Here is a 22,493-nt window from a genome sequence, read left to right on the forward strand (position 1 = left end):
TAATAAAGAATATAGATATTATCTTCTGACCTCTACATCTTTCAACTTAATGTTGATGTGTTCCTTGTACCTTGAAGATACAAAGTATAGAGAGCAAAATCTATAATATCTGTGAACATGTGTGTTTATATATAGCTTAGATGGCTTTCTGCAGTAAGACATGATGACCAAGAAAGACTTTTCCAGGGGAGTTTTTTTGTTATGGGAAATATAACTTTATTTGCTGATTCAAAAAACCCAATCAGACCCAGGAAACAAATGTCAGTAATATGGACCCCCCATGTGAGGAAGGAAAACGTTTTTGCTTAGGCAAAAGTCAAGATCAAAGATCTGTGATGGACAATTCATTGTAGGAACATAGGTTAAAGAGTAAGCTACCTTTTTCTAACTTTGATTTATTAAAAATCCACAAGTACCGATATCTTATATTACATATACATATTCAGATTAACTTATAGGTTAAAATAGGCTAGCACAAGGTAATAAATAAAAACTATTTTTTAATGTGATATAAGAAAGCTATTGCTAATAGAAAAGTGATTTAGCTGACCTAGTTCTGCTTAGAGCTTTCTTATGGAGCTTATTTTTTTCCTTTGAATGCTCTTATTTCAGGCCTACTGGGAAGCACCCATTCTCCCTTTTCATCCCACACCTTATAAATCATTGTTGTGACCTTTACTCTGTTCAAATAAATGTTAGTAATCATAGAATTCCACAGGGTATTTGGTGTGGTGCATTTGATATCTTCAGTATAAGTAACATTGTGGGGGAAATCCTGTTAAGTACTTTACAACATGTTATTTCACTTAGTCCTCCCCAAAATCCTGTGATATGGATCCATTATCATTCCCATTTGAAGACATGGAAAATGTGCCTCAGCACAGTTAAGTAAATTACCTAAGTCTACTCATCTGTGAATTGGCTGAGTTGCAATTTATTTTTTTAAATTGATTTTTTTTTTTAATTTTTAAAGAAATTTTAGATTACATAAATGTTACATAAAAAACATCAGGGATTCCCATATGCCCTACTCCCTCTCCTTCCCACACTTTCCCACATTAGCAACATCCTTCATTAGTGTGGTACATTTGTTACAATTGATGAACATATATTGGAACATTGCTACTAACTGTGGACTATAGTTTACATTATAGTTTACACTTTGCCCATACAATTTCGTTGGTTATGACAAAATGTATAATGACCTGTATCTGTCATTGCAATATCATGCAGGACAATTTCAATGTCCTGAAAATGCCCCCATGTTACACCTGTTTTTCCCTGTCCCTCCCCTCAGAACCTTTGGTGGCCACTGCCTTTGTATCAATGATAAAAGTTCTTCCATTACTAGAATAATAATAAGTCTATAGTGGAATAATAATGAGTCTACTTTAATCTACAGTTTTTTCTTCAATCTTGAGATTTTGATATGGTGATGCCCACTCCACTTCTAATTGAGATGGGGCTTAGATCCCGAGGCAGATGGATAGAACTCTCTTGCTTGCAGTTGCAGACACTCTCTGTTCCTTGGGATAGGCATTGTTCATCATCATCTCCTTGTTAGTTGTTGTGGGTGAGTCCAATGAACTGACGAATAGATGTTGCGCCTCTGCTGAAAGTCAGGCTGAGTTGCAATTTAAGCCCAGATTGTCTGATTCTACTTGTAGCACTTGCAAGAGCTTAAAATTCTTGACTGTGACTTATCGTAGTGCTAAGGCCCACATCTGTCTTGGCATTTCCATCAGTTAGCCATCACCAAATCCTCTTATCACTCTGGGTGGAGATTTTCTCCAAGTTTCCTCTACAGCTAAAATTCTGTTTTATGAATACAGATTTATTGAACACAGCCAATTTACTAGGCTTTTTTTTTTGGTTTTGTACCCCTGGGTAAGCAACGTTGGAATAAGGAAAATGTGGGAGAGTATGTGAGATGAAAGCATTATGAGAAGGTGCTGAAGTTTAACAAGTATGAGGGTAGAGTGGTGTAAACTTTCAACTATTTATAAGTAAAATCCATTTTAGGTAATAAGACTTGCTATTGTTGATAAGAAGGTAAATTGTAAAGAAAACTGAAAAAACTCTCATTGGGTAATTTAACTTCAGGGATAAGACAACCTCATATATTTTGTTCAGACACCCTCCAGTTTCCTAAAATCTCTATTGCTTTTCCCAGAAAGTCTTCTATCTAAAACCAGATCCCTTTCAGCAAGATGACTCTAAGGTGCTGTTTGTATACATGCCTGTATCTTTCAGTAGACTACGGTTCCTTGATTCTAGGCACTCAAATACCAGAACTTTCACATGGTCTGTGACCCAAGAGATTTTACAAATGTGTATTTGCTAAATGCGTTAACTAAATTATGTAATATGTGCAGAAATTTCCTATTATGTCAAGTGTCAGCAACATCTGCATGCTTCTCTTATTCCCTGTTAGAGTTTCCTCTTATTTTTCCCTTTCCCCTTGTCTTTCTGTGCAAGAAATAGAATCAAGCCTAAAGGCAGGGATCCCTTTATATTTGTTTAAGGTGATTAAGGTTCTATATTGGCAGTCCTAATCTCTGAACAAGACAAGTTAAATAGAGACAAAAGAGGGATTTACATACACTCTTCTACTTGAGTGTGAAAAAAAAGAGTAAGAATATCAGAAAAAAAATTAAGTGTAGGGGGAGAGGAGCGATGGGAAAATAGGAAACCTATAGAAAGGTGCCTGGGACCTAGAAATACTTGGAATTTAACTATTCAGTGATATAACTAGAAATGGAGACTTGATCTCATCATTGTGCTTTTTAGTACTTCAGTTTTCAATAAACTGATTTCTAAGGGGGAAAAATGCTTTTTTTCTTTATAAGTAAGAACTTCCATGCTCCTGAAACAGTTGTACACATTTTAACTTTTGTTGCCTCATTGCTAGATATGGAGAGAGTATTGGGGATTTTTGTCCCCCATTTTCAAGAACAACAGTCTAACAGGAAACATAGTCATAACATTGTATTTCACTCAAATTTACTGTTTCCAAAATACAGTTTGCACGTATCTATGTTTTCTTCTATATGCCCTTTCATCCCCTGTCAAAACTCAGTCAGCTCAATCTGCATTGTGGGAATTCCCATTTATTACTCATTTATGATGCTTTCTTTGCCTATTTTATTGAATTTGACTAGATTATTCAAGTAAAAGAATTTTTGCATTTTTCAAATTTCAGAATATTTAGTTAAATTATTAATTAGGCCTACTTTTTGTTTTAAAATAGTTTTCTCAAAAAATGCATTTCCCTTATTAAATTGTGAACTCTGAAGTCAAAGATATGTTTAGTCTCCTGTATTTGTTGCAGAAATATAATCACAATTTCTTACACATAGTGGACGCAGTGGAAAAAGGTTGAGTTTTGGAAATAATCATAACTTCAACTGAATTCTCTTTCAGCCATTTATTTCTATGGGATCTTGGGCAAGTTACTTATTATCTCTCAACCAGTTTCTCTTCTGTAAAATGTTGATAGTAATACCTCATGTTTTGGTTATAAGTATAAAATGAGATATGTAATGTCCCTAGTAGATTGCCTGGTGTGTAGAAGTTGCCAAATAAATAGTTATTGTTATTACTATTAATAGACTATAAATAATTGCTTATTAATTTTTCCATTAAGAATCTGGGGAAACCTGTTGAATCAAACTGTTTTTCAAATATACCCTTAAGGAAAATGGAAATGCCAGATAGTTCCATTTTACCTTAGGAATATTTTAGGAATTAGTCGAAAAAGTTGCCTTAGCATCTATTTTAAAAACAAGTCAAATTTTTATTATTTCAGATTCTGTATATTCAAAGACTAAAGTGCTTGAATTTAATCCTTTTGGTTTATTCTAGGTTGCTGCTGAAAACAGTGCTGGCATTGGGATGTTTAGTGACCCATTTCTCTTCCAGACTGCAGAAAGTGGTAATTTTCCTAAATCAATTATTCTAAATTAACTTAGTCATGAGTTTTTGTCAGTTAAAATAAATAGATATATAAACAAAATTTGACATTAAAGTGCATAGAATTTTCAAATGACATGGCCACTCTGTTATTTTTAAAGCCTTCTTAGATAGTCAATTTTTTCATTAAAATATTTATCGATCTTTCCAATTATAAAGATGTTGTTACCTTAGAAAGCACAAGAATGAAAATCACACAGTGAAAATTATTCATGTCCCTCTTATGTAAAAAAACCCTGCTAACATTTGGGGGCATTTGGCCTACTAATATATGTCTATATGAGCATATATTAATGCAGCTAGGCTTGTGTCATGACATACATTTATATTCTGCCTTTTCATTTCATGCCTTAACATTAAATCATAAGCACTTTAATGACATAAACTTTTTGAAAATAAGGTTTTTAATGGTCATCACATTATCCTATAGCATATAGTCATCCTAAAGCAATTTATGACACCTGCATTCTTACAGTGACTAAGAAGAAAAATTTTGATTCCTGTCACTCACAGTCATATCTGTTCAGCACGATCATCAAAATGTGTCCCAAAGTTCACCACTTCTTATGACTTCCATTGCTAACCACTCCATGCAAGCTGTTGTAGTTTTCTAGAACTGCCTGACCGAAGTATCACAAACTGGGTGTCTCTCAGTTCTGGGGACTAGAAGTCTGAAACCAAGGTGTTAGCAGGGTCATCCTTCTCTGAAACCTAGAGGGGGAAACCCTTCCCCCTCTTCCTAGCATCTGGTGGTTTACTGGCAACCGTTGGTGCTCCTTGTCATGCAGTTTCCATGCTTCAGCGTCTGCCTCCTCTTTCTGTGTCTGTGTCCCTTCTTCCCTTCTTATAAGGACACTAGTGATATTGAATTAAGGTTCCAGCCTACTCCGGTATGAACTCATTTTAATTCCATCTGCAATGACCCTATTTCTTAATAAGGCCACATTCATCGGTACCAGGGGGACCTCCACATATCTCTGTTAAGAATGTAATTCAACCCATATAATACACGCCCTCATCATTTCTTTCCTGAACTATTGAAAAAGTCTTCTTGCTGGGTTCTCTGTTTCTCACTTGCCTTCCAACAGTGTACTTTCCTCACAAGGGCCACACCATCCTTTGAAACATAAGCTGGGCGATGTCACTTCCCTTTTCTTTTCAGGGCCTTTGTACTTGCCGTTTCCTCTTACTGGAGTGATCTTCCACAAATACTCAGAATTCTCTCCCCACTTAATTCAGGGCTCACATGCTACCTCTCCTGATAACACCACCTAAAATATCTTCTGCTCCTCCTGCCACTCTCTGTTTTCAATTCAATTTTTTTCTTCATTGGATTTATCACCAACCTGGTGTATTGCATATTTAATTGCTTATTTTTTATTGTTTATATTAGCCTACTAGAATATGAAAATGTTATCAAATGAGGGTGCTTTTATATATTTAATCATTTGCTTTTATTTATAATAGCAAAAAATTAGAAAAATAAATAGAAATGGTAATGTAAATAGTGGTATTTCATTCAACAGTACATATTTACTGTGGAGCTTTTAGTCCAGTGGTGTAAGATGACAAATAGGTGAGTTAATAAGTAATTTATCAGGTTGGTGTTAAGTGTTATGAAAAGAATTTCTATAATTTTTGTATAAAATTGGAAAATTTTAAATATTGTACATATTTAAAGATGAAACTCTTCTCTTGGTCTATCTTCAAAATGATAAATTGAAACATGCCCTGTGTATTTAGAAGGGACAATGCAATGCTGAGTGTTTAAAAAAACACACACAAAAAATACAAAAAGCTTTATGTCCCAGCTACTATATAAGACTTCATCTAGAGAAACTTGCAAATAACTGCTTTATTTATTCTATAGAAAAAAGTAAGAGAAAATACTATGTTTGGAAATCTGGAGTTTATTTCAAAGTGAAAGGAATGATTCATGAGGTCTTCTTACTCCTGTTGATTTTAAACATACTGACTTTCAAATTATTAAAACTAATACTATAGTTGGATATTATTTCACCTATAAGCACAAGTTCAACATTTTAACTTCCCAAGCAACATTATTTTAGGTAAATGTAGAATTTATTGTAGCCTTTAAAATATTGGGAATACTACTTGTACTTCCACTTCTAACTTCATGGATACCTAGAAATGCAGAAAAATAATTTTGAAAATCTCTGTATTAGGTGCTCAAAGTTCTTTCTGGCTCCAAAAGTGAATACTTTTTTATAGCATACACTTTGAAAAGCTGTAGGTGCTTTCACATACTTACATATTTATGCATGTCACTAGTTTGGACATGCCCTCAAAGAATGTGCTAAGATTGAAAGACTTTATAAAAACAAAACTTTTTGTTACTTCTATATTGAATCTTTACTTGGCTCAAAATGGATAAATTCACTCAAAAAATCTAGAGCTAATGGGATTCTGGTGAATAAAAGCCCAGAAGTAGAAACTAAAATATTTAAAACAGTTTAGAAAGACTTGCAAACTACTGAAAAGAGAAGTAGTCTTCAAACATGATGAAGTCACACAAGAAAACAAGACGAAGACTTTTATGTAGTAAAAAATAATTCAAAACAAGGTAATAAAAATACCCTATTTTTCGGTGAATGTGTTTTTAACAGATTTAATTGATTTCCATCTATCTAATTTTGTGGTCTACTTTTCTTAATTGTTTGAAATCATGCTTTGGAATTTAATAAATGTTTAGTTAACTTAGAAATTCCAAATTTCTATACACTGGACTGTTATTAAATTCCATTGGGAAATGTGTCAGTTATGATCATTTTTATTGGTACATAAATATGATATTCCCAGCATTCTTATAAAAATGTGTATAGGATACACAAATAAGAAATTTGAAAGGATAATTTAGGTTCATAATGTAAGTTTTATTTCTTGTAATTCATACCATCTTTTATTTAATAAGCATTTTCCTTTTATCTATTCATAAGAATTTCAAGTATTAAATCTGTAGTATTAGAGAATAATAATGTTGTCATTGTCTTTCTTAAATTTTAATTAATTCCACTGGTAAATTCCCTTTGGAGAAAAAATAATTTTCCACCTGTTATTTCATCCATTATTAATGATTAATCATTACCAAATGCTTTATTTCTTTTCTCTTTTTTTTTGCATTCAAATGTACCTGACCTGAAGTTTCTTGCTTACAACTGACTAAATAATGTCACTCACATACATCCTTCCCTCCCAAGACCTAACTTTCTTACATAATTAAATGTATATGGCTTTCACTTAACAGATCTGATTTTGACGTTTTTCCAAACAATGTATAGTAGGAACCTTTACTATAAATCATACTGTTTTATTCCAAACTAGGAACCTTTATTATAGTAAGAACCTTTACTAGGGACCTTTACCATAAATTATGTTGTTTTATGCCATACATTTTGTTTTGTTATTTCAAAATGCCTTGTCATATTTTCCTATGTTCTCGAGGATTTTGACTATTTGACTATAACTTTCTTTGAAGTTAATAGACATATTTTTCCTTCATTCTAGCTCAGTGTTGGTGTTATTCCATCTAAAAGAATACATAAGTGACATTTATAGGGCATTTAATAATTAACAGAAAAATTAAAATTTGAAGAAAGTTTATTTTGAGGGTGTACAAAACTCAGAGCATAGCAACTACAGCCTATTGGCTGGATGCCCACTTGATGTTAGGCAATACATGTTTACATTCCAGAAATGTGCTTTTTAGTGCTCATGGTTTGCTAATTATTTCAATTTTCTGCTTTGTTCATTATCTGATATTTTAATCTGCAGAATTCCAAAATATATCAGAAAGTAAAAAATTTATAATTCAAATGTCTGTATAGTCACAAACAACTATTGATTGAATATTTTTTCATATTTATTTGTAATGTTTCATTAGTGCTATATTGACCCAATAATCCTGATTTGCATCCAAAATTCCTGTGGTTCAGATTCTAAGCTCTTTATTTTAGTCATAAGTCAATTAAATATATTTTTAAAAGATATTTCAAAGTAGATTTTATCCAAATATTATATATTTAATTACAAATAAAATGCAAACTTTAGCATCTCAAAATTATATAAATGCCATTCTAAGTTTTAAGTTTTGTAAGTGTTTTTTCTCCTCTCTCAAATCTCTTTTATCATTGCAGCTCCAGGAAAAGTGGTGAATCTCACAGTTGAGGCCTTCAATTATTCAGCAGTAAACCTAATTTGGTATTTACCTCGACAACCAAATGGCAAAATTACCAGCTTCAAGATAAGCGTCAAGCATGCCAGAAGTGGAATAGTTGTAAAAGATGTCTCAATCAGAGTAGAGGACATTTTGACTGGGAAGTTGCCAGAATGCAATGTAAGTATCACAGAACACTTTCTATGTCTCAAAGATTTTAGGTAAAGTTATATTTTAAGTTTCCAGCATCTAGATGCCATATATTTTACCAAATTGCTTACTAGCTGTTCCGTTACGTATATTATTGGGTTATAGTATCATGGCATACATAAATGGCTTTAGTCAACATGGAATAAAAGAGCAGTTTGGGAATTCAAGAGTGAGTGATTAAAATCACAATGGGTGGGGAATATTCTGGAAAAGCTATATGAATGAAGTAGCGTTTGCAATAGGCTTTGGAGGAAAGGAAGGATAAATGAAGATTTTGTGACTGGGTGTGGGGTCTTCAGGGTAGAGGGTCCTCTCTAGAGACCAAAAGTAGAAAAGTTCAAGTGAGTTCAAATGACCAATTCCTGAGACACTGGGGTTTCAAAGAGAGAAAAAGTTTTTGCTAAGTATAAAGCCTGTGATCAGAAATTCTATTGGCCTAACAGCCTAAAAATCTGTCTCCTTGAGCTGCAGTAATTCTGATTGTATTAGTATCCAAGGATAGGCAGGTTTATGCTAATGAGTATATGGCTTGAGATGACAGAGATTATCTAATTATTGAACAGGCTCAGATTGGTTAGGCTTAAGCTACTGTGCATGTAAGGCAAGCCAGTTTTGGTTAGATCTAGCTTAGTCCAGTAAGACACTTTAGGAATTGGGGTGGGTTAGCTCTGGGCTAACTCAGGTTCCTTCATTAATAAACATTAGGGGGCTTTCTAGTGATCATAAATTGCAAAACAGGATGGGGGCATGACAAGTGGGCCCCTGTCACAAGATTCTTATAACCATGAGATAAAAGTTATATAGCTTTACAATCATTATCAAAGATCAAGGTATCTGGGTTCCAGTTTACTGAGTTTCAGTAATTTCAGATATTTACTTTGGTTATTCTACAATGTATTAGAAAGTAAAAAAGCGTCTATATAATAATTCCATACAATATTATTGAAGAAAAGATAATCCACTCATGTGACAGAAGGAGAGGGTACATTTAGGAAAACATTCATGGCTAAGTTTGCAAAGATACATAGTTTTGATTGTGCATATCCCTAATGAAGAACTTTTCTTACTCTAGTCACTAGTGGAAAATTATTGGATAATAGTTTAATAATTTTAAACTATCTTAACAATGCTTTTTAAAAAGCCATTTTGGTAGTCTTTATTGTATAGTTGATAAAGGGGCAAACAAAATTACTTTTGTCTTAAATGCTTTAATTTACAGAGGTCTCAAAATTCTCTTTTTCAAATAGGATACATTTTTAATACGCATGTACACATGAATGTAACCAACATATATGTAACTGGTTTACCTTTTGAGTACTTCTGAGAAAAAAATAAGATAGTAAGGGTAAGAAAGTGATGTATGTTTGAAATTTCAGAAAAGTGAGAATATTTCAGCTCTTTGGTTCTTGCTCTTTAAGATGAATATTTTTAAATTTTTACTTTAATGATTTTGCTCTATTTTTACCTTTATCTGAAGCCATTTGAAATCCTTTTCGTAAGGTTGACGTATAAAAATATAGTAAATGTATCCTTTCCCAACTGTAGACATAAGAGGGAATAATTAAAATCTAGCAACGTTGCCCATAATTTGAATGGATAAATTGGTTAAAATCTTACACCAATAAAACAAAAATAACATATATAAGAATAATATTTATATATATAAGGAAAAATAAATGAATTATACTTATTGTGTTCACCAAGAAATACTACAATATTTTTCCACTGACTTATCTTGTTTTTATGTTTTTTTTACTAGGAGAATAGTGAATCTTTTCTATGGAGTACAACAAGCCCTTCTCCTATGCTTGGTAGAGTTACATTTCCATCGCGTACTGCTTATTCTTTGAGCCCATTGGGACGCAGTAAGATAAGCTCTGTTTGGAAAGAGCCTATCAGTTTTGTAGTGACACATTTGAGACCTTATACAACATATCTTTTTGAAGTTTCAGCCGTTACAACTGAAGCGGGTTACATTGATAGTACAATCGTCAGAACACCAGAATCAGGTATGATTTCATTTTCGTAGCAAAAAAGTTAAATTAGTCATAGAATAACCTTTCATTTCTTTCATATAGCTCTTTTTTTTAACCTTCCTTCTTTTTAAAGAAATCTCTTTTTTTCCTAATTACAGATAATAGGCATCTCATCTGGGGCATCTTGGAATTCCTATACTCATTTACATTATTAAAATAATCATCTAAAAAAGAAGGGGAAAATTGAAAGAAAGGATACTTGACCTAATAACCATGGTCCCAGATTCAGTTTATCATTCTGTGATCTCAGCAGTTTCTTTCATGATCATCTCTGCCCTTCTATAGCTTCTATAATTATCGATATCCTTCTCTCACTGATACTGCTATTACCAAATGTGGGCATAACATCTGCCTTAGCAGGTCCACCACATGATTGACATTTCAGTAGCAGATAAAAACAATTGCTAAAAATATATCTACTTGGGAAGTGGAATTGGCCCAAAGGATAGGGCGTCCGCCTACCACATGGGAGGTCTGTGGTTCAAACCCCGGGCCTCCTTGACCTGTGTGCAGCTGGCCCATGTGCAGTGCTGGTGTTCGCAAGGAGTGCTGTGCCACGCAGGGGTGTCCCCCGCGTAGGGGAGCCCCACGCGCAAGGAGTGAGCCCCATAAGGAGAGCCACCCAGCGCAAAAGAAAGTGCAGCCTGCCCAAGAGTGGCGCCTCACACAGTGCTGACACAGCAAGATGATGAAACAAAAAGAAACACAGATTCCCGGTGCCGCTGATAAGGAGAAGCGGTCACAGAAAACACACAGGGAATGGACATAGAGAGCAGACAACGGGGGGGGGGGGAAGGAAATAAATAAAAAATAAATCTTTAAAAATATATATATATACCTACTTATATCTCCTTTGCACTGCTGTTTACTCATCCGAAATATGGAGATATGGAAATATGGAAAAATTGTACCGTTTTCATGGGGGTGTTAGGATTAAATGAGTATAATTAGATATTATTATTACTACTAAATTCTAACAGTACATATTTCTAGGTATGGGTATTGATGTATTTCATTATGGTGCTATATCAGTATACATCCAGATTATGTATATTAGATACTCAGTTATGACTGATAGTTTTTGAGTTTACTCAAAATTATAATTGATAGAGTAATTTTACTTAAACTACTGGATTTTTTTCCTAATGACATAGCTGTAAGCTATTACTATTTGACATTACATATATGTTTGGTATTGGTTTTTTAAATTTAAATCATCATCTTTGAACCATTCCCTTTCCTTCCTCCATACTCTGTATTTCATCTTATACAATTAAAAAAGAAATAATTTTATGAGTTTATGCAAAATCAAATTGGTAGACAAAAGAAATATTTTTTTAAAATTGGAATTGCTTCATTTCAGTTAAAAGAAAAATTAAAATGTAGAAACATATCCATAAAAACAGACTATTTTTAGATGTATATTATTTTTATATGTTACTAAATTCTCATTAGAAACTTCTAATTCTATGTTACAATTTTTTTGTCAGAAGGACACACAAATACCAATACAAAATGTAAAGAGCATTGCAAGTAAATACAGAGGGTTGTTTTTTTGTCCCTGGCCCTTCCACTCATGGCTACAAGAGGGAGAATGTATATCAAACCAGATAGCAGACCTGGTTGAAATGAATGTATATGTAGCTATAAATGATTTAAAACATGAAATAGTGCAATGAACTATATAAGAATGAAATTTGCAGTGTGCAATAATGTACAACAATAATAAAATTAGGTAATTGTTGCAGATAAGTTCACCTGATAATCCGGCATGTCTTATTCAAATTCTTTATTAAAGTTAGAAAGTACATTGCTGTTCTGTTACTGTGATATTTTACTTTCTCTCTCTGACTTTGTGTTTTATTATATGTATTTAATATTTTAGATATATCTATATGTTATATTCATTTTTTAAATATTATTTCAGTGCCAGAAGGACCACCACAAAATTGTAGAACAGGCAACATCACAGGAAAGTCTTTTTCAATTTCATGGGACCCTCCAACTATAGTAACAGGAAAATTTAGTTATAGAGTTGAATTATATGGACCATCAGGTAAGTATTGAGCAGTTTTGCGCTTACCTTTTGGGATAAGTGTCATATAAACTATATTATCATATCAAACTCTTTCTTAAGGACCTTCAGTTGAAGCAAATTCTAGAAAAGAAAAAAGAAGTCGATGTCCTTTGAACTTTTTGTAGAAGGACAGCAAAAACACTATTCATGTTCCATGTCTATCGTCTAATGAGGAGGAATTGAAAGAGCTAGAGATGACTCCTCAAGGAGAGAAGTATTAAATGAAATATAGGTCTTCAAATATTTGAACAAGAAAAGGACTTTGACTTAGCCTGACTGCAAATACATTCATGAAGAATAATGGGCCAATGTTGTATTAAATCAGATTTCCACTTAGAGTAAGGGAAAAGTTTTTAATAATAGAAGTTTTGTGAAATAATATGGGCAGCTTTATAAGGTGGCAAGTTCTCCATCTTTGTAAACAAGTGGAAGCTGTGCATCCAATTGTCAGACACATTTTGGGGGTGTTTAAGTACCATAAGGTTGGGAGTGAATTAAGCAAACTCTAAAATTCTTCCCTAATCTGAGATAGCATGGTTCTGTGAGAAAAATGTAATTCAAACAATAATGAGGTAACATAAACCCATAAGTTTCACTTATTTGAAAGAATGAAAAAAGATAAGAACTTCCAAACCACTACATTTTGATAGTTCTATATTATGAATTACATCATTAATGCCTTTCTCTCTTATATTTTCGGTTCTTAAAATGGTAGTTTGCCACACTTCAACACCCCAACATACAAAACACTACACAGATACACAGACACACTTTTTCTATCTGGTATTATTTTCCAAGATTTGGCCTAGGTACCCTTTCTTCAATGAGGCTGATAGATTAAGTAAAATGAGAATTGAGAACCTATTATTGTGTTTAGCTGCAAGGCAGTCATTGGCAATTTTAACAGGAGCAGTTAAGGTAGATGCTGATTGTAATGAGTTTAAAAGAAAGACAAGAGCCCTAGAGCAATGGGTATAGACAAATCAAGTTTCACTGAAATGGAAAGCAGAGAAATAGAAGTGGGCTGGGTGAGGATTTAGCAGAGTCAACTGGTTTCTTCTCAGTGGGAACAAATAAAGCATGCATGTTTCCTAGTGAGAATGGTTTAATAGAGAGCAAAAATGGGAAAAAAATAGATATAAGAAAGGTAGGAATTACTAGAGGGATGTATTGTATAGGTGAGAAGACCTTTTGTACAAATGTAGGGATTTGTTTGAGATAAGAACACAGATGGTTCTTTTATAATAAGGGGTACGAAGGCAGAGCATAAGGGTACAGATGCTTGTAAACAGGTGTTGTGTTGTTGCGAGTCTGTGGCAGATCTTTTCTGATTAATTTAATTTTTTCCTTGTAATGGAAAGCAGGACCATCAGCTGGGAGTGATGATGGGACAGAAAGTGTTGGAAGTCTGAGGAGGGAACAGAAAGCATGAAAAATCATGTAGAAGAGAAGAGAGTGATTGGACCAGGGGAGTCGAGTAAGGTGCCAGTCACCATTTAGGACACATTTGCTGTGTGGTCATGAATTTAAAATGGTGTCAATCAGAGTGATTTTCTGTTTTTCTCTAGCTCTTTTCATCAAGAGATGGACAAGGGTATTGGAGCATATGTAAAGTAGTGATTATGATATTGACATTGAGACTGGATAAAGAATGAAGAGCGGAAATCAAAAAATGAGGGACCAAAAAATAAAAAGGTCCTAAGAGCAAAGTATTGTATTGATTCCATTGGAGGTCCAAATGGAGTTAATGAGTTGATGATTCAGGGTTCTAGAGTAAGTAGACAGGAGAGAAGGGAGTGATGAGAGAGAGTTGCATGAATTTAAGATGATGAAGGAGTTGTAGTTATTGGTAACAGTGATGTATAAATTATGACCATGAGGGAGTGACTGAGTAGAGGACTAGATGTTTGAAGGAGAGGTTGGCGTGATGTAAGGATCTTCTCCAGGAATGTTGTAATTGCCACAAATTAAGAAGGTAAAGTGGAAGACAGTGACATCGAGTCAGGTTAAACTGTCCAGAGTATGGAGAATAACCTCTGAGGTTAGAAGATCACTGCAATAATGAAGCTATTGAATGGCATTGTCTTCATGACATGGATTTAAAGTTGTTAGCTTTTATAAGGAAGGAAGGAGAATGGTCTAAGGTGGGTGTTTTAGTTTGCCAAAGGCTGCCAATGCAAAAATACTAGAAATGGGTTGGATTTTATAAAGAGGGATTCATTTGGGGTAAAAGCTTACAGTTCCCAGGATGCAAAAATGTCCAAATCAAGACATCATCAGAGATGATTTCTCACCAAAGGTCAGCAGCTAGCAGGTCCTGGAGTCCTGTCACATGGTGAGGCAAGATGGCAGATCTGCTGGTCTTTGTCTACTTTTTCCTTGAGCTCAGTTATGGGTGATCAGGTATCACTCCCTGGGCTTTTCTCCTTAAGCCTCTCTGGGCTCCCCTGTCTTTCTGCAGCTGAATGCAAAACTGGAGTCCTCTCCCTCATACGGCAGAGTGAAAATAGGCAGAGTTGTCTTTTCTGTGTCTCTCTTCTTTCTCTCTGTGTTTCTGCTTTCAGTTCTCAGTTTATAGAAGACCCAGAAAGAGGTTGAGACCCAACCTGAGTCACCTCCCTGAGTAGTTCCAACAAAAACCCTGAAGTGATCTAATCAAGGTCCCTTAATTAAATTTAATCAAAAGGCCCCATCTACACTGCATTTACAGGCACAGGTCGGGGTTAGCTTAACAACATAATTTTCTGGGATCCACAAAAGACAAACAAGAGCAATGTGTCAATAAGGAGCAAGAACACCTACTATTCTTGAATGCCTAGTAACTTGAGGACTGTAGGGAGGGGTTGGGGGATAGAGCCACCATTTGATGCAGAGCAACAGAAATAGGGTTCTTAGGGGAGAGCCAGGCTTCAGTTACAGCAAAAAAGTAAAAGAAATGTTCAGAGGTAAAGCTGAGGATTTAAGGAATTTCGCTAATGGAATATTTAAGGAATTTTGCTCAGAAGGTGAACTGGAAATATTTTCTAAATATATCTTTTTATAGAAGATAGAAAAATAGCGTTATAATTGAATACATTTAAGTATAAAATAGTGTCATTTTATATTGCTAAAATTTGATGTCCTCTTCAATATGTCAAAAATAACATGGCAATTTATAAGGCTTTATGATTTGTAAAAGTAATTTTAAATACTGGGAATTTTTTTTTGTTCTTTGCCTTAGTAAATTGGTATTGGTGCTCTACTAAGTTAAATGTTTAAAATATATTCACTTTTTAAATTATAATGACAAATATTAGTGCTTTGGTTAGCACTTTAATTGCTATCCTTGGCTTTATGTTTAAATGTGACAATGATTACATGCTTGAAAAGAGAATAATCCACAGGTGTCTTCTGTTTATTTTGCAGGTCGGATTTTGGATAATAGCACAAAAGACCTTAAGTTTGCATTCACTAACCTAATACCATTTACAATGTATGGGGTATATATTGCAGCTGAAACCAGTGCAGGGATAGGACCAAAATCAAATATTTCAGTATTTACTCCTCCAGATGGTAAGAGCATCTCCTTTAGATAGTCCATGAGATATTTTACTATGCTTATGACGTTTGCTGAATTGGCTAAACATATTGAAAACAGTTTCGTTTATATTTACTTAACCTATGTTATTTCCTCACCAATTTCCTTACCAAATGATTTCCATTATGCCTCATAAAAAGGGGGACAAGATCAAGCAAGATTAGGAAACACTAATTACATTGGAGCCTGAATATTAGCAAAAGTACAATGAGTCTTAAAGTAAACAAATACATTTAGCATTTCTAAACCCATGTTGTTCAATGTAGAATATTTTCTAACAGAGCTAGTATTCGGAGGATTCCATATATTCCCAATGCCTATAACAAAATGGGTTTATAATCAGAAGAATATTCTGAACAAGTGAGGATTCCCAGAAGGTGCATAATACAAATTTACCAACATTTCCTGAAATTATTAAAACAATATTTCTCTTCAAGAAATGTTTTATCTGTATACATTAAACATCACAGTTTTAAGTGAACTGTGCTTTTAACAAGTTACAGTATCATTTAATGACATTCTCCTGGCTGAAACCAAACTTTCTAAATGTCTTTATTTCTATGTAGGGATTGTAAGTATTGAAGAGAATACAATCAATTTTTACAACACTTAACACTTGCAAAAGTTTCCAGATTTTGCTTATGTGGTAGTTAACATACAGTAACCATAAATCAAACACAAAAAGATTGGGCCTTATGTTCATCAGCTACGTCATTCAAGTGTTTGACCATTAGAGGGCAGCAACTAGTAGGAAATGTATGCTTCTCCCTCTTGAAAGCACAATTAACCCTTGATGATAGGTTGCTGTCAAAAGATTGTAAAAATGATGCTTTGAACGTATTTCTAATGGAAATTCTAATATGCATATAGTTGCAATGTATAGATTAAGAAAGAGATGCATACACACAAGCAAATGTTCTCATTTTTCATATTAAATTTATGTCATTGTGTTTCTATCAGAAGAGCCTTAGCTTTGTGTGACTTCTCCATTAGATTTTAAGTTTTTCCCCATCTCCACATAAAATGTTCTTAAGCTTTTCCAAGAAAACTGGACAGATTGATGAACGGCTCTTAAACACAGCGTGGGGACCTGGCTGTCAGCAGATGGGACCCTTGACTTTGGCCTTCATAACATTTAACCAACCAACCCACTTGTTTAACCACATTCTAGTCTTATGTAATAAAATTAAGTAATATTCTAACTTTTAGCTTCTTTAAAATCAAGTCAATTTTGGTGCTTCTGGACTGAAAACACAATTGATTTTTATTATTCTTGGCCTATAGCATTTGATGAAAACAGGGGGGAAATGACATGTTGCCAAGAGAGCAGAGCTTAAGGAATATTCACATTATTTATTTGGGATATCAAACATTAATTTCTCTTTATTTCTATATTTCTTCATTCACAAAATAATAAGTAGAATTTTAAGGACACTGTTGAATACAGTTCACACAGGATGTTTTTCACACTGAATTATTTTGAGTGGATGACTGTAACTGTCATGTATAAAAAGTAATTTACCCTGGGTTTGTCCTGCTACCTTCCTGGGTTTCTAACCGTGAACATGCCCCGATTGCTCTTAGAGGAGACAGTGGGCAATAGGGGGTTCCCCTCAGGGCAGGAGAGGCATTGTTCTTATCTTGTGCCAGCCTCCCTTCTTGGAGTTCTCTGGGGATAGTTAAGCCACAGGAGGAGCTTCAGTGGAATTTTTTGGTAAATGAAGTAAAGGCACTTTTCCATTTCTGGTAGCACTAGTTAATGCTGGTCCCACTAACTAAAATATTTCAATAAAGGAATCTTTAAACTCTATGAAAACAGCCTAATAACTCATTAGAATTATCTATATTCAATAAAAATTTCTATTTTAATTTAGATTATTCTTCTTAATTTATTAATGCAATAGGTTTCTTTGGTATTTTAATTAAGGCTACTGAATTTATTTCCTGCTCTATAGTTTTTAAAGTAGTCTATAAAAGTAACTTGGACCAGCTGGCCTCTTTTAAACGAATACCTGCAAAAACCACCAGTGTTCTAAAAAAATCTCCAGACACTCACAAAAAATGATGAATTGACTTATTATAGAGAATGATTTGTGCTGGTATCATTAGCGCTGAGGATGTTGTGGTCAATAGCCTACTATTGATAATAGAGTTCTTATATATTACTCAACATTTTACTGAGTGGGCTTCTACTTTGGCATGAAGAAGAGATGATTTTGAGAAAAAATGTTAATCTAATAATCTCCAACATTATAAGATGTCATAGAGTTGCCTCTTCCATAATTAGATAATGCTGGTGAATATAACATAGACAACAACATTTTATTTTTTGTATGAAAGTTAAAAAAATATATAAGTTAACTTTGTTGCCAACTCTATGGTTTTCTAAAAAAGTTCTCAATGACTTTCATTTTTTTAAATACGTATTTTCAAAATGCACGTCTAATGGGTTTAATTTACAAGATAATGGAAAAAATTATTTTAATGTTTTTTTACCCTTATGCCATTTGTCTCTATTTCATTTCTTCTCATAGTTTTCATTCAAAAACTTTCAAACCATTTGTCATATTTTTTCCAATTGTGTGCCTACTCTGTTTCTTACTTATTAGTGAAATTTATAAATGTATTGCTTGAGAATGACTCTTGGACTGTTCCTGTTGACAATACCTTCAGAATTGATGTTGAACCATGAATAATTGCCCTGTGTGTTTGATTTTCTTTCATTCATTTCATATCAATATTAAAGGGGTTTGATCTAATCCATACTTCTCTGGTTTCCTCATAAGAATCTGTGGTCAAATCAGATCAAATATCCTTCTACAGACAAGATACAACACTGTCTACTCCATTTCCTTTATTTCCTAATGTTTTTCTTCTTTCTTGGGAAAAAAGAATATAGGTTTACAGTCATTATTCTCATACAACTTTGGGGTATATTTTTAGGATAAGATAATACCACAATATTTACTGGATTGCTATTTCAAGCATCAGCATCATGGGGCAAGATTAATTACATTGTATTGAAAATTTCTTATAAGTTAAAAGATAAAGAAACAATGTCTGCTGTAACTCATAAGTTTGTCTAACAAAATAAGAGATAGTAAAATATCTTTTTTTTCTGCTTTAGTGGGTAATTTTTGGTATCCTATTACATTAGAGCATTGCACTAAACCAAACTGACAATTTAACTTCCTTCCCAATTGACAAGATTTGTTTTTGCCTTATTAATCAATGTAGTCATCAAATTTGCTTCTTCAATTGAGAGTCTACATCAGTCAAATTAAATGGGGAAATGTCAGATTTCTTATGTTATGCAATATTTGCTAAGGTTTTGTCTACACAGTGGTGGCAAAATAAAATTTAAAACGAAAGTGGAGTGGGGGCTTTGCTATTTAAATAACCATGTTATTTTCACATTGCACAGTTAAGTAGGAAAAAAATTTTCTCCTCCCTTGAAAAACATACATAGGTGAATTTGATGATAGAAATATAAAGGCCTACAGGGACAATATATTGTAGTGAAAAGAACTTATACAAGAGATGAAACTATGCAAAGGCCTTTTCGGTCTTATTCCTTCCTTTAGTCTCAGTGCCTAGAACAGTAGCCCTATGACGGGCCCTGGACCTGTTGAACGAATCAATCAATGATTGCAGGGCCCTACCTCGGCTTCTTTCCTCTTTCTTCAAAGGTCAAACTGTGTTTTTCCTTCAATGCAGAACACCTGCAGGGAGATAAATCTAAAGAGTTAGTCCTCTATTTAGAATTATTGGAAATGTTTGTCGAAAAGTATGTTCGAAAAATTAGCAAATTACAGGTCTATCCAGGTTCTGTTTATCTCCCAGTTGGAGCACAGGTTTTGCCTGTTCTGGACTCTTGGATCTTGACAGCAATAATCAAATGATGTGTTCTCAGGCCAGCATGATTCATTAACCAAGCTAGCTATTAACTCTTGAACAAATATTTATAAATATTTCTATTGTTACGATATCTAGGGAGCTTCTTCACTGGTAACTTTATGGAGACAAAGAAAAACAAACTGAAACTATTGGATGAACACTGTAATTTACTACATGGTTAATTTAATCATAAGTATGCAAATTATATTAATTATATTAGCAATTAATTATATGTTAATAATTAAGTTAATCATAATTATTAATAACATTTGAGGGAGTTAAATGACATTAATTTTAATTTCTTTTCTGTTGCCTTAAATGGGAAACAGGTCTCTCTCCATTTCTCTTATACCTCTAATGCCTCTCTCTTCTAATTGGAATTTGCTAATCCTATACTACTGCCAAATATGTCAATTTAGGGAAATGAATTTAATGTGTTACCTTACCCTGATCATAAGAGCCAGTGCATTTATGTCATTCTCTATTCTTTCTTGAACATACATTTTATAAATTCTCAACCTTTCGTTCCTCACATTAATCTTTTGTAGTGGTAGGGCAGATATAATTACATTTTATGGATGAAGAAATGAGGATTGAAGGAATAAATTGGCTATCCCATAATCGTACAATGAACTAAAACAAAAAGTAGACAGAAGTCCAGTACACATTTATTCTTGGTCCATTACTCCTGTAGCACTGGGAGGTTTCCTAGATGTCAGTCAGTCTAGGTGACTTTATACCTAGAACTCACATATAAGAACTCAAGGCTTTATCTTAAACCAATTGTTAGTTTGTCACTGTTTTTCTTTGCTGCTGCAAAGAGAGAAGGTCCCTGAAAGTTGAGACTCAAGCAACTAATTTGAAAAGTGAGCAGACAAAAATCAGTCAACTCATCAAGTAATTTCATTTAATAAGTTAGAAGATAGACTATATGGATTTACCAACCAAATTTCATTGTGTTCAAAGTCTTCTGGGTATTTTTTTGTGTTTGGCTATGTTGTAATAATTTTTATGATGCCTTCAAGGTCTTAATCATCTACAACCAGCCTCTCTAAGAAGTTATTTTTATTAATTAATTTGTTCCAAACAAGAATTTCAGTTTCATATTGTGATATTTTGATTTTAGGTTATTATTCCATTTTATCATATTGCTTATTTATGTTTTTGATAAAAATATATAGAAATTAAAGTGTAACCTTGTATTTAAGCAATCATATTTAGTTTTTAATGTTAGAATATTGTTTTAGTCTATTTTCTAAAAGAGCTGTTCACACATTTAAATCATTTCAGGAATTTAGGGAATTTTTAAATTTGAAAATGTCTTTGTAAATCCACTCTTATTCTTTTTTTAGTTCCAGGTGCAATATTTGATTTACAACTTGCAGAAGTAGAAGCCACACAAATAAGAATTACTTGGAAGAAACCACGGCACCCAAATGGAATCATTAACCAATACCGGGTAAAAGTGCTGGTTTCAGACACGGGAGTAATTATGGAAAACACTTTGCTCACAGAGAAAGATGAGGTACTGCCCTTTTCATTTCACATCTTGGTGAGCCCTTTCTCTTTGGTTCTGGCACTAACTTTGAAGTTATAGCAGCACTCAAACATAAAATCTTCGAGGAGCTTTATAGGACACAGTGAAGTAGATTTGGACCATGTTGATAATTAAGCTAGATCATATTTTATTCTAGGACATATATTATTAGTTAAGTGCTATTATTCTTTTCCAGATTATGAAAAATGTTAATAGGGCAATTGAGGAGGACTAAAGTACCTCCACAAGTAATTATTATTACGGTAATTCAGTTAATGAATTGTTTGGAAACCTGTTATGAGTTAAACACTTGTAAGGTTGTAAGGCTGTGCTTGCAGTTTGGAACAGTTGCTTGTGAAAGGCACAGTAGTCTTTGTAATTCTTGTGGACAAATGATTATGTCCTGTTTGGTCTTGGAAAGCTAAACTTCTCAGACCTGCCTCATTAAAAAAAAATAATTTGGTTAAAGAAATAAAATGACCTAGGAAAAGATTTAAACCATTTCATAGATGTAGAATAAGAGGTCCTGCATCCACTGACAGTGTATGTGCTTCTACTCATGGTAGGAGTCTCATTTTTCCCCCTTTGCTTCTATTAGGAAGTGCAGGCAGCCCTGATTTCTCTTCACTGTCTTCCTCACTTCATCAAGCTAGCTCTTTTCACATTTGAGGGCTATGTAGCCTTTAGAGAGTCGTATCCAGATGGTGGTCCTTCCTAGGTCACAGAAAGAATAAATGTACTTAGGACCCAGTGCAACTATAACTAGGCCTTTGGAGATGTTACCTGATGGTTATTCAACTGGTTTCTGTTGTTTTGATTCAGAATGATTGCTGCTTCTAGCTGTGCTCTTATTTTTCCCCTTAGATACTGTCCACTCTATTTCTATTCCCAGATTTTCTCTATTTCTGGAATCTTCTTAAAAGTTGACCTTTCCATGTGCTCAATGCACTCTGACCACCCAGGAATTATCATCTCAAGTTGTTCACTGCCTCCAGCCCTGGGTTAGATTATAA

General features: G+C 33.8%; 1 protein-coding gene across 1 annotated transcript in view; it reads left to right on the forward strand.

The window, feature by feature from the left end:
* PTPRQ (protein tyrosine phosphatase receptor type Q) overlaps positions 1-22,493 on the forward strand; it is a 228,818-nt gene that overhangs the window by 2,341 nt on the left and 203,984 nt on the right. The window contains exons 4-9 of the mRNA XM_058308484.2: positions 3,865-3,934; positions 8,127-8,326; positions 10,116-10,365; positions 12,320-12,448; positions 15,875-16,021; positions 21,296-21,468. Coding sequence (XP_058164467.2) covers positions 3,865-3,934; positions 8,127-8,326; positions 10,116-10,365; positions 12,320-12,448; positions 15,875-16,021; positions 21,296-21,468 — 969 coding nt within the window. The remainder of the gene's footprint in view (positions 1-3,864; positions 3,935-8,126; positions 8,327-10,115; positions 10,366-12,319; positions 12,449-15,874; positions 16,022-21,295; positions 21,469-22,493) is intronic.

This window comes from Dasypus novemcinctus, chromosome 12 (assembly GCF_030445035.2).
Source record: "Dasypus novemcinctus isolate mDasNov1 chromosome 12, mDasNov1.1.hap2, whole genome shotgun sequence".
Taxonomy (NCBI): domain Eukaryota; kingdom Metazoa; phylum Chordata; class Mammalia; order Cingulata; family Dasypodidae; genus Dasypus; species Dasypus novemcinctus.